Here is a 13,399-nt window from a genome sequence, read left to right as displayed (position 1 = left end):
TACTTATTGTAAGAGGATAGACTTATCAATATTTAACTTGCATTCTTCCTTTTTCTCCATCACATTCAATAATTAGTTATTCGCCTCTTTCTTATTTAAGAATGCTTTATCACCGACCCTAGGAACTTATGCCCCATTATTTCAGGGTCAAGCTTTTGAATGCATCTATAGTGACCACAGTCCAGATAAAGTTATGTGATATGCCTGGGTCTTTATCACCCAGGTGCAAACAGTCTTGGATTTGAAAAACATATGATTTAAACAGAGCTGAAATCCTTGACAGTAAAGTCATGGAGGAAGAAATAATGAAGATCAATACTACCTTGGCAAAGGAAAGAATAGAAAAAGCAAAACAAGAAGAAACAGAGAGAATTTGAAAGGCATCAGTAATAATTAGATGAATGTCCAAGAAAGGTTAAGAGTTATTGGCTGGATAAGAAGAATATTAATTTGACTCAGTTATAAGAGACTCAACGGCCCTTTTCAGGGCCGCATACTTTCCTCGAAAGATATATTCATATGCTCTAGCCCCAACATTGTTTATCTTTGTCTTTTATAAGAATTTGTCTGTGTCTGTTTTGTTTGCCCTCACAAATCCTTTTGTCCCTATAAAACCCTTTTGTCCCTCTAAATCTATGACATCACCAATATTAAATCCCTATTGTCTCCCAGGTATCTCTCGTACTTTCGACCACTGGAAATCCCATTGTTCCCCAGTCGCAGTACATATATATATATATATATATATATATATATATATATATATATATATAAATATATATATATATATAATATATATATATATATATATATATATATATATATATATATATATATATATATATATATATATATATATATATATATATATATATATATTGCTGCCCTTTATGGAAATCACATAACGTAAAATAAATGCGAATTGCTTCTATCATTTCTTCCTCTTGTCCCTTAGTATATCTCAAGTATCGCTTGATCCATTAGGGTTTCTATATACCTGTAATAATTTGAAACGCCCAGCTTTTCATTATAGAAATCTCGATCAAATTCATAATTTTATTTTTTATGGACTTAAGCATAATCTATGATTTTGATAGACTTTTTTTTGTTATATCCGTGTATTCATTGTTGTAGGTAAAGAACGTCACCCCTTCATTTCCCGATTAAATGGTCGGTCTTTAGAAATATAAAGACTTGTATAGATGGGAATAAGAGTCATTCGTGTCTCGATTATTATGACACAACACGTACAAAGCTCTTGACATCCAGGTTATATAACGCAACTAGGCCAGATACGACAACAAGGGCAACTTTGCAGCACAAGGCTTGTCATGGCTGGTCAGCTTGCTGACAGAGACGGATTCACTATTAATGTCAATAGGTTTGGGGACTTCTATGTGCCTCCATTCCATGAAATCGGAAAGCAGCAAGAAGTACTCAGTAATCTCCCAAAACTGAAATGCTATAATGACGATGTGATTATTTGCACATTCCCAAAATGTGGTAAATCTCTCTCTCTCTCTCTCTCTCTCTCTCTCTGTCTTTCTGTCTCTCTCTCTCTCTCTCCATACATGTAGAATTACTATTGTTTATTAAGATTATTGGGCTAACACCATTGTTTTCAATTGTCACAAACTAACTTTCAGAAAGTGAATACAGTGCGTAATAGCATGGACAGTTAAAGGTACAAAGTAGTAGAAGATTACGTGACTTTCTGTATCAAAGGACTTACTCTTTATATTTCAATTTCAAAAAGGTACGTGCCGTATAATAAACAAACGATGTTTAAACTGCATAAAGCAAATAAATAGAAATTGCCTTACATTTCAGACATGGACATTAATCCTTGATAAAGAAATCTGACCAGATGCAGCTGGTGTCATTCTGAAGTTATTTCACCTTACTTCCTTGACAACAACAACAAACATGTTTTGATACACTGCTGAATCCGGCGCGTGTTGTTTTCAGAAAGGGTCAAATAGGTGAAGAAATGGCGGAATTGTAATTTATTGCCACAGATTAGGTCAACCAAATCCTACCGCTTTCTTAAATCAAGGATATTTATATGATCAGATTATGAAAGAGGTGAATTTGCGAAATGGGTTGGAAAGAGGGCGTTTTGTTAAAAGTAAGATTAATCTTATAAACTTCGATTCTGGAGCAAATTTGATAATAGTAAATAAGGACATTTTCTTTTCCTACATTAATACCGGATGTATCTTGTAGCGTTAAACACGAGATAGAACACTAATCCTCGTTAAAATATCACGTTTCTGGTACCAAACCATGAAAAAGAACCATATTAGCGTAGCAGAAACTAAATATCCTCTATAGATTGAATGATGATAACAACCAGAATATGCGTCATAAATCCAAAGAACACAATGTTCGAAACAACTTGTGTATGAGGTAGGTATAAATTATATATTTAATTTGAGTAAATAAACACGTTTGTATTCGGCTATATTGCCAGCTACAAAATTTAAATCTCGTAATCAGGGACAAAACACCCCAATACTCGTTTAAACATATGCTATTTAATGTCTTTTGGACAGATTAGGATTGGCTACGTGTGTTCTCCACCTACCATAAAGGCCCTGTGGGATCAGATATGTAGAAAGACATGACTTAGTGCAATTACCTCAGGACTGAATAACATATATGTGTTGGTTTAGCATAAAACATCAAACCAAACTAATCAACCATGGTCAAGCTCTTCTCGTACAAAGAATAAACACTTCAACTTTTAAATGCTTAACGTTTGTGCATCCTGTAGGTACCCATTGGTTATGGGAGATCTGCAACAAGATTATATATGGAACTGTAGAAACTGTAGCAGAATCAAAAATGACTGCCATGCTGGAGGCTTCTCATACAGAGGATATTGCTTCCATGCCATCCCCAAGACTTCTCAACTCACACCTCCCTCCTCCCATGTTACCCGTAGAAATATTTCAGAAGAAGTGCAAGATCGTATTTCCCGTGCGAGACCCTCGGGACGTGGCGGTGTCCCTTTTTCACCACGTGAAAATCTCCAAGATCTCAGATTACAATGGTCCTTGGGACAACTTCCTGGAAATGTTTTTAGATGGCAAAGGTATGTATTGAGAGGAAAGGAGGGATGGTGGTGTGGTATTGGTGGTTCTGGCAGAGCCAGAAAAGGATAATTTCAAACCGTTACACACTTCGTCCGCATGCTTCTACAGTCAAACTAATGATATAAAAGTGCTTTCTCCAAGAACAGATGTGTATGTTTGTCATATGCTGCTTAGATGTGCTTTGATGTGCCTTATATGGGATTTTGAAGGGCTAGTAATCACTATAAAAATCATGTTTGAAAGCTACCCAATGCTATAAAAAGTGTTTTCTCAAAATTACATTTTTATGTGTTTTACAAGATGTTCCGATGTGCTTTATTAGTTTTATAAGAGGACTGGATGAGCTTGAAAACACTAAAATACCATTTAAAAAAGGAATCCAATGATATTAGACGTGTTTTTTTCTTTTTGATAATAAATGTATAATTGTTTAGATGACGAGTTAATGGGTTTTTGTGTTCGATAAGGTATCTCTGCATGAGTTTGAATAACATTTTCTCAAGCCATCTCAAGATTTGAGGAAATTATAAAAATATCATAAAACATTTTAATGAAATCGCAGAATTTGAGATAATATGGATCTATTCATATTCTTCAAGGATAAACAAATCAGCACACATAGGTGCACGCCATTAACATTATACTTTAAAAATGGTTCGAAGCTCGTTACTTTTTCACTGCACCGGTAGTTTGTTAATGTCCGTCAGTATGGAATGTAATGAAATTCCAGAGTAATTATTTAAAGAATTCAATTATATTAACAGCATGTTTTTATTTTTCATGACAAAACTATTCAAAATGGTAATATTTTTCTTTATACATCAAAGTTGAATTTGTCAGAAATTAATTTTGGATATTACAAACATAATTAAATTTATGATCTTTTAATCACATGTTAACACGTGTTATTATAACTCTTGCGTCATAACCAGCGTTAAATTATTGAACTTCGCTATTAGGCTTAATTAAAGCAGCAATTGTCTCGGTCTTTATTCAATTAGGGCCTTTGGATTTAATGGTAAACAATAACACCTCGAGATTATTTGTTTTAAAGGCTATATATTATAAATTATTTATAAGACATTTATTCTCAAGATTTGTAATATCAATTTTCAGAAATTTTATTATGGCAGAATTTAAGAATTTAAATCAAGATGAATGATAAGACCCGAGTGAACCAAATCTTTTCTCTAATTTGAATCAGGGTTCTAGACTAGTCTATATCTATATTAAAATATATTTCAGAATCTGACGCCATGACGTAGCGCCATTTTGCATTAGATTTCAATCTCGTTGGATCAAAACAACTGGTCTAAGTTTTCGAAATAATCCGAGCCGTTCGGACAGGGAAAATTGCTGCGATAATAAGCGATTACTTTAGCTTGGCTTATGTGATTTTCATACGACATTGCCAATAGAAAATTTAGAGGCAGATCTTACATTGAATGTGGTAGTGATCGAAGCGTATCAAGGTTTTGCCCGAATTTCTACTTTAATCATTCATGTGAGAAAACGATGTGGTCCGCCAAAGACACTAAGTAGAATCTTTCTACCACTGCTGTTTCTTTCGTAAACGATTCTGATTTTTTCAAACCCTTCGACTAGCTGGTTCAAATGGCTGACGAAAAAGTTACTTCTGCAAAGCCCTAAGTAGTTTACATGCTCCAGACGTAGCATCGTAAGAGTTATGGGTGTGAAAATAAACTCGAATAGTGCTCCTTTGCATCCTAAAACAAAATTATTAGAAGATATAGAAATCAAAATGGAATACGAAGTGAAGCAAAAGAAAATAAGAAGTTGTTGTCTAGTCGGAAATAAATTTCCTCTTCATTAAAAAGATTCCACACTTAATTGTTCAGATTGAGTTGTTTCTATTTCAGTGATATATGGTAGCATAATTGAGTATATGGAAATTTGGGACAAATTTCTCCAAGAAAATTCTGAAGTTCCGTTACTTGTAGTTCACTACGAAGATCTAAAGCAGGTATCTGTATGCACTTTACAATGTTTGATGGTTTAGTACGGACATGCAGACTAAAACAAATACGAAACATACTTTCTAGTGCAGTATATAGCCTACTGAGCAGACATTTCGTCAGTCATATTAAACATCCTTTTGTATACAATTAAATGATGAAGTTAATTTAGCTATAACTGTGTGACTTTGGTATGTGCATATGTATGCATTGTGTCTGAGAGAGAGAGAGAGATGGATGAGAAGAATAAAATCCATCATATGCAAATACGTATGAAATGGAAATCTCAGCCGAGTTCTTGCCAACAAAATCTGATCTCAAATGTTAGTATTCATTTTCTCCTATGTGTGTCTAATCGTGTTTTTCAGTGTTTAACACGGTGGTAAGATAGTTGAGCCGACCTCACAACTGAATTTTATCTGATTCGAGAATTGTGTAGACACTTTACTGTGAGTATAGTGTACGCATAGTAGCAAGAACGTCCGTCCCAATTTTCACCAATACTTAAAAGTAGTTATATGTGGCATTTGCGCGTCAATTAATAATTATATAGCCGCCCATATGTCAACGGGCGGGGACCATTGTGGCTTCAAACGTGATATCCTATATTAACATGGTCAGTAAGATTAATTGGAGTAATGGTAAAATTTTTAGAAGTGAGGATACCTATTGACCTTGTTAGAGTTGTCCTCAATATGCCCGAGAATTTGTACGCGTGCTTGAAACAGAGGTCACCCTATCCCGAGAATTTGTACGCGTGCTTGAAACAGAGGTCACCCTATCCCGAGAATTTGTACGGGTGCTTGAAACAGAGGTCACCCTATCCCGAGAATTTGTACGCGTGCTTGAAACAGAGGTCACCCTATTTATGGGTTTCTTAAGACAAGATTGCGACAGGCAATATAAACAATATTCTTCTTCTTCTTCTCATCATTATTATTATTATCACTATTATTATTATTTTTATTACTATTGAGAGAGTGAGAGACGGCATTCACCTTGCCATGTAGGAAGAGACATGGACGTAACATTACGCTGGAGTAATAGAGGAACATGGTGGACGGTAATACAGATTGAGAGGGTGAGAGACGGCATTAGCATTATGTTGTTTATTGAGCGATATGAACCAAACATTACACTAAAGAAATACAGGAACATGGTGGGCGATAAAAGACAAAAACGAAGGATGCAGTTGTTTTTCGTTTCTATTTTGCTTTTGTTGCGTCTTATAGGGCAAGGAAGATGACCATTAGGTTACTCTTGTATGAATCTATGAATAATAATATGTTCTATGTTAAAAATTTCATTGGCATTGTTTTATTCAAAAGTTTAGAAATAAAATTGTGTTGTATTTATTGTAAAATGACAATAAAATATGATGTATGCTTAGCCTCTCACAGAATGTAAGCTATTTCATATTTGCATGCACACGCATTTTCAGTCCAATGTTACAAAATTTCTTAAAGCGGGAAAACGGTAAAACAAAAATATTAAAGAAATAAAGAAAACAATTCTTTTGTGGGTTTTTTTGGGCTGTCTAAACTCAACTGACTGAGAATCGGAAATTGGTTACTGTACTTTACATAATCCTTGTTCCCAAACGCATGTTTTGTCTCACAAATGAGAGTAAAAAATAAGACGAGTCACACTTAAATTTTTCCTGCACTGTAAAGCTGCATGCTTGCTTTCTGTTGCATTTTTCAGAAAACTTAGATGTAATGTTCGACAGATTTGTAACATTCACAAGCACAAATAAACTCAAGATTTTATGCATGAAATTCATCCATTGAAGTAAAATCATGTCAACAATTATTTACAGGTGCAAATCTTTTTAAGAAACATAGAAATAAAATAGTTCACGTAACCATGTGACTACTGCCAACTTTTTTATAGAGATATCCTAAAAGCTGAACAGATACCTTACTAATGTAAATGTGTCACACAATATTTCACATTCGGTAATTTAGGTTGACGGAATACTGACAAAAACAATTTGTATTGATCACATCTTTTTGTGTGTAAAAATATGTAATGAAATCTGATGCTTTCTCTGGTTGAACTTATAACCTTCTAGCGGTTTGACAAACAAACACTCACACACACGAGCTTCCAATAAAATGAGTTATTGTTAAATCATAAAGCATCTTCTTTCACTTTAGCATGACACTCTACAACTAGTCGTAACATAGGTTACACTTGAAACAGAAAACTTGGTAATACCTAATTATTATTTTTACTTATGGATTGAGCCATAGATTTTTCGAATTCGATTTTACTGAGTTCATTTGATGTGATGTGATGTGATTTGAATTTTTAACGTAGCTTTAACAATTTTTCAGTCATATCGCTACGATGTCTGCAATGTGGCAGTTTATAGTGATGTCTAGCACTGGGGCATCATGCCGCAAACATGTAGCATGATGTCCCACCCAGTCACATTATCCTGACACCGGGCCGACCAGTCCATACACTAACCTCTTAATGCTGAGCGCCAAGAGAGGCAGCTGTTAGTACCGTTTTTGTAAGTCTTCGGTATGACTCGGCCGGGGATCGAACCCACGACCTCCCGCATCCGAGGCGGGCGCTCTAACCACTAGGCCACCGGAGCGGTCTGAGTTCATTTGACAATAATTGAATGTATGCATTATGGTCACAGAAACTAAAGATTATAATCATGTGACTAGATTAATCAGGAGGAAACGACGCTTTTAGAGTGTAAATCTGTTGAAATTAATATTTATCTTCATTATTCAGAAATAATGTTCACGTGATACTATGTTCTGTGTACCATGTAAGCAGTAGAAAGCCGAAATCGTCCACGAGTCTGGATACCTGGTCAAAAGAAGGCCGGTTTTCGGACACATCATTATTATCTATTTCATTCAGGAACGTAGTGCTCCTCTATGGTAAAATGATTAGGTACTAAGTCAATGGAGCTATAGTCTTACGTTACAAAATTACTTGCGTCAAATTGTATTGTATGTTTATGAGAATGTATAGCGTGTGTATAACACTCCTACCCTTTTCTACTTGTGTGTGATTGTAAAATATGTGTGGCTATAGTAGTGTGTCTATAAAGACTCATACCCTTCTCTTCTTGTGTGTGATTGTACAGTTTGTTAATGTGAGGGTATAGCGAGTGTATAAACATTTCCTCCCTTTGGAAGGGAAAATGCCATCAGAATTTAGGTACATATAATTTTACTTTGCACAAGATAAATGCTGGCAACTCACCAACTTTCACTTTGCATGATGCTGTAATCTATCTAAAAGCAGAGAATGTTTGATTGGTGATGACCGAGTAATCATCGAATTTCATTGGACAATCAGCAGTCTTCCTGTTTCTGGCGCCCATGCGTAGCTCTGACGAATGGTGGTAAAGACAATATCGATGATTTAGTACAAAGCTGGTAGAAACTGAGACTGTTTGAATTCTTTCAAAATGCAAGTTACATGTAACTACAAACTGGTATAAATATCTGCTGGAGTCTTTCCTTTGGTTTGACAATAGGTCAATAATGATGCAAGTCTTGGAAAAACGGAAGATCTGGGGCAAACGTGACAATGCCTATTAAGAAGAAAATCATAGAATCTGGACATTCCCTGAACCTCAGTTCTTCGATACATGTGATTACGCACTAAAAAGGAAACTAAATGATAACACATATTGCTTAAACCTTCACTTTAAATCAAATACCACTAAGATATCAATTTATATATATATATATATATATATATATATATATGCAAGTCCAGTTTATTGAGTTACAAACATTTTGATACTTGATGAAGACGACATACTAACAAAAGTAACCAAAAATGTATTGTTTGATACAATTAATTAGCTCTTACGTTTGTTGCAATAAGACAATTAAACTGATGGGCAACACTCGTTTCCATTTGATTATTTACTTGTACCCATGTTACCTGATGTCGAAAAGTGTGTGTGTGTGTGTGTGTGTGTGTGTGTGTGTGTGTGTGTGTGAGAGAGAGAGAGAGAGAGAGAGACTTGGATTTGTAACGAGGCGTTAACAATTTTTCAGGTTCTTTGCAACCATATCTGCAGTTTGTGTTTTTCCGATTTTACTGATGTCTAGCACTAAAGTATCATGCCGCATACATATGGCATCATGCCCCACCAAGTCAAATTATCCGCACACCAGGCCAATCAGTTCTAACACTAACCTATTAATGATGATCGCCTAGCGAGGTAGCTGTTAGTCATTTTTTATGTCTTTGGTATGACTCGGCCGGAGTTTGGAAACGCGACATCGAGGCTGACGCTCTAACCGTGTAGCTGGCTTTAGTTTGTTTGCTGCAGGTTCGTCAAGATATGTACTTGTGTTTTGGAAGACGCATTAAAGACTGGCAACAAACAAAAAATAATCACTGGCTTTCAAGACCAAGGAACTAATACAGAATGTGACTCCGATACCGAAAGAAAACAAACCGATAAATAATTGTATTGAATTTCTCAAAATATATGTTGATGATACTATAAACGAAACGCTTTATTTATTGTTTTGGTGTATTTGAAAATATATTTGCGAATGAAAAGAGAGATAGACAAGTATAAAGGAGAAATCGTAAATCCTTCTGGCGGGCTCCATATAGCGAACGATTCACAAAGATCACTCATTATTTTCGTACACTGTAGGTTGTATGTATGATCCATTATTCATATAAAAACACGAGAAAGAGTAATTTTGGCATAGAATTGGAGGATAGTTGTTGGATTTCTTTGTTTACAGTATTCATTTTTAATTACAAGAAAAGATATTTGAAAATATATATATAAATGTCGGGTAGTATTCCAGTTATATTATGACAATATACATTCCGAGTTTGTTTTTGAAAGACACTATGCAGATGGTATCCGGTAACGACCGGGTAGGTAAGGTCATCGAAACAGGATTGTCGATGATACAGCTTAAGAGAATTTTAACTTCTTTCAATTATTCGTTTGGGTCACTATTGTTTACAAACAATGGAAATAAGTCTATAGGCCTAAACAATACACGCTCCTTAAAACACCACACAAATTAAGTCAATATCCTTCATTCAGTATCAGCTCAGATAAGATACAGGAAAACATTGACTGACGAACGGTTATGAATTACAATAAAAGTTTCACAAAAACACCAGTTATAAAATATCAGATATGTAAGAGTGGTATGTTGTGTACATTGAAACTTGTCTTCTAGACTCAGTGATAAATATTTGCAACAGAGCAGTCTCTCTTAATTGAATGCATATCGTAAGTAACATAATTTAATTGGAGGTTGTTTATTCTACTCATAACAAGTATTTAAAGAAACATTTTTTTACATTCTTGCACTTTATTTGTTATTTTTAAAACGTGTGAACTCTTTTGCACAGAAATTATGGAATCAATTTCATTTTATTTTGGAATTTGATCGCAAAACAAAACCTTTCATATCTGTAATACGATTATTGCGGATGATCTTTGGTTCTGCATATATGATTTGCCCGAACTACAATGTAATTAATAGAAAATACACCTGTACGCAAAATGAAAAGATATCACAATGATATTTTGTAGGTTTGTCGTCGAATAATATGCTAACGATACACAACATTTTCATTTTTGTCACAGTAGGAGAGGTAGGCTTAATTTGTCAAAATGAAAACAATAGCACTTTTACCTCATAATTACCGAATCTGAATCCATTTATCTGATCAAAGAGAATATCATTAGGACTGACAGGAAAACCCATATTTCTGGTACGTTTCTTGTGAATAATAAGCAATTGCCTCACTTATCAAGCGAAACATATATGTTGTTTGTAGAACAACTGGCAAGACTTAATAATTTGCTATATTTTATAGAACAGCAAAGTCTGAGGGAAGAGATTTATAATTTAATGATATTTAAATGTTTTCTTAGAAACATGTGCGTCATCTATGTCATTTTAACGTATAATTATCGTGTAACTGATTGGTTACATTGACCATTCACAAGAGCGGTTTGTTGGGTCAGTGTTTAGCATTAAACAAGCAGATTAATACTTAATTCCAAGCGGTGCCATGTGAAAGAGTTAATGATATTCATCTATAAAGTCGTCTCAAGCCGAAAATATGACAGGGAGCAGTATGGTTTTTCACGAATAAAAATGGAGATTTTATCTCTACAATCAACTCTGTTCTTCAAAATGAAAAAGGACAAAGAAAAGAAAAGGTTTTTCAGTTATTATAGTCTATAAGGCTGACTTATCCAATATTGACGTCTTCGTTTAGTGTGTTCTAACTTAATGTAATGATTTTTTTCTCTCATTCGTTAACAGAACAGTGTCGAAGGCATCAAGAGGATTGTGGAATTTTTAGAGATCCATCTTGCGGAAAATATTGTGCAAGAGATTTCTGCATGAGTTGACTTCAAACATATTAAAACGAACGAACATCTTATTTATAGCGAACAAATGAGAATGAGAATGATGAAACACATGAACCAATCGTTCTATCGAAAAGGTAAAAAAGTTACTACATTATTAAGACACTGTTTAACTACAATTACTTGTATGGATAGATGTATACTTTATAACGTCTTAGAAGTATATTATTAGCTATATCACATTCTGGCTTGCAATGATTAGGGTAGTACAAACACTGACGTTAAAGTTCTCTACATTCTTTGTTTCCACACATATAATTCACGTGGCTTGAAATCATACATTAGCAATGTGCTTTTGTCTCTGTAATTCATTTTCTGAATGTATTTTTTCTTTAGTCCTTCCAATTTCGTACTCATGAGTAGATGGAAAGATTTAAATTTAAATCAGGAGTATAGGTAATAAAAGGTACAACAATTAAAACATTTTATGAGATTCTTGATATCGCTTTTTTCCCCTACAGGTATAGTGGGTGATTGGAAGAACCAATTTACGGTTACCCAAAGTGAAACCTTTAATGCACGATTCCAGGAGCGAATGAAAAAGTCTAGATTTCTCTCCAGATACGCTTAGTCGACCTACTTCATTAGTACATTAGGGTTGCATAGAATGAGCAACGTGCATGTGTATAAACATTTAAAATTATAGAACATTCATTAAACAGTATTCGTCTTCATAGCCAAGAAAGTACACCGGAATTTCTTTATGTTCAATCCTTTATTAAGTTTCATAAATAAATTGTTTGAACTATACTTTGTATGCATTTATTTAATATGATATCAATGCATCGTCTAGGTTGTAATATTTATTTTACCTGGGTGCACCACAGTGGGTCGTATCTTTGTTCAACTGTTAGCCCTACATATTATAAAATACTACAAGGAAGACGCTTATCTTCTTTCTCGCGCAACCTATTGAAGAATCGACGCCGATATTTCATGCTAAATTTCGCGTTGCCTAATAAACTTGGTACCGATTTTTAGCTCAGACATTCGATTTTGTATGCCTATCTAAAAATTGTGCTTACTATCATATCTTTAAGGGTTGCTGGACCATTTTTCGAAGCTCCTGCTCGACATTTCCATGATTGGGACCGGTTAATATGAAAGAAAAGCACGCTGAGTTCTGCCGTCTTAATAAATAGATGCAGGACTTTCATTTACTTTTAACCAATGAGAGGACAGTATTATATTCAGCTGGATTTCTCTTGCATATTAAGAGGGCGCGATCATGACCATGACCATGTTAAGCAGTAGCATGGGAAGTCAAAGTCGAATGCCTTAGCTAAATATTGGTTCCAAATTTATTACGCAATTGGAAATGTAGTTTGAAATCTAAGAGCTGATTCTTTAATAGGTCACCTGAGAAAGGGGAGAGTGTCCTCCCTTGTAGTAATTTATACTATATGTATGACTGACAATTAAAATGTAAGCAACTATGCAAGCATGTGTGGAGAGCACTCTACCGTTATCAATATATTTTGCTGTTTGAATTATAACTCGTTCAGCTGATGATCGTGACATATGAAATTAACAAATTGGTTTTCGAGGACGAAAAAATTCAAACTAGTTATATCAAAATACAGCACCACGCCATTCAAAGGATGCACATAAATAAGAGTGATCTGTGTAATGTGCAATCCGCCATGATAATGCTAAATTATGGAAGATTCAATTTTTTGGGACAGGACTGAGCGATTATGGGACCCTTAAGTGCGATAGGTACAAAATCTTCTTCTGCATCATCTTGTTTCGTTAAACTATTTAAAGTCTAACTTTAAATGTACAGAGATAAATCTTTCTTCCACATGCATAAAATGAGTGGTGATGGTCTTTATGTTGATACAAATTGTGCTGAAATCACTCATGCACGAAACGAATTAGTTAATATTAGCTACATTTCAAGATTGTCGCAT

At 34.6% G+C, this 13,399-nt stretch overlaps 1 protein-coding gene across 1 annotated transcript; it reads left to right on the top strand.

Moving 5' to 3' along the window:
- Positions 1-1,331: 1,331 nt before the first annotated feature.
- On the top strand, positions 1,332-12,057 carry LOC149775599 (sulfotransferase 1B1-like). Its single transcript, XM_089943500.1, has 3 exons — positions 1,332-1,503; positions 2,777-3,097; positions 11,948-12,057. Exons 1-3 carry the CDS (start codon positions 1,332-1,334, stop codon positions 12,055-12,057), a joined length of 603 nt encoding a protein of 200 aa, XP_089799626.1.
- The last annotated feature ends 1,342 nt before the right edge of the window (positions 12,058-13,399 follow it).

Source organism: Sinohyriopsis cumingii, chromosome 19 (assembly GCF_028554795.1).
Source record: "Sinohyriopsis cumingii isolate HCF-2022 chromosome 19, ASM2855479v2, whole genome shotgun sequence".
NCBI lineage: Eukaryota > Metazoa > Mollusca > Bivalvia > Unionida > Unionidae > Sinohyriopsis > Sinohyriopsis cumingii.
The sequence above is the reverse complement of the archived record's forward strand: the minus strand, read 5'-3'. Positions and strand labels throughout refer to the sequence as shown.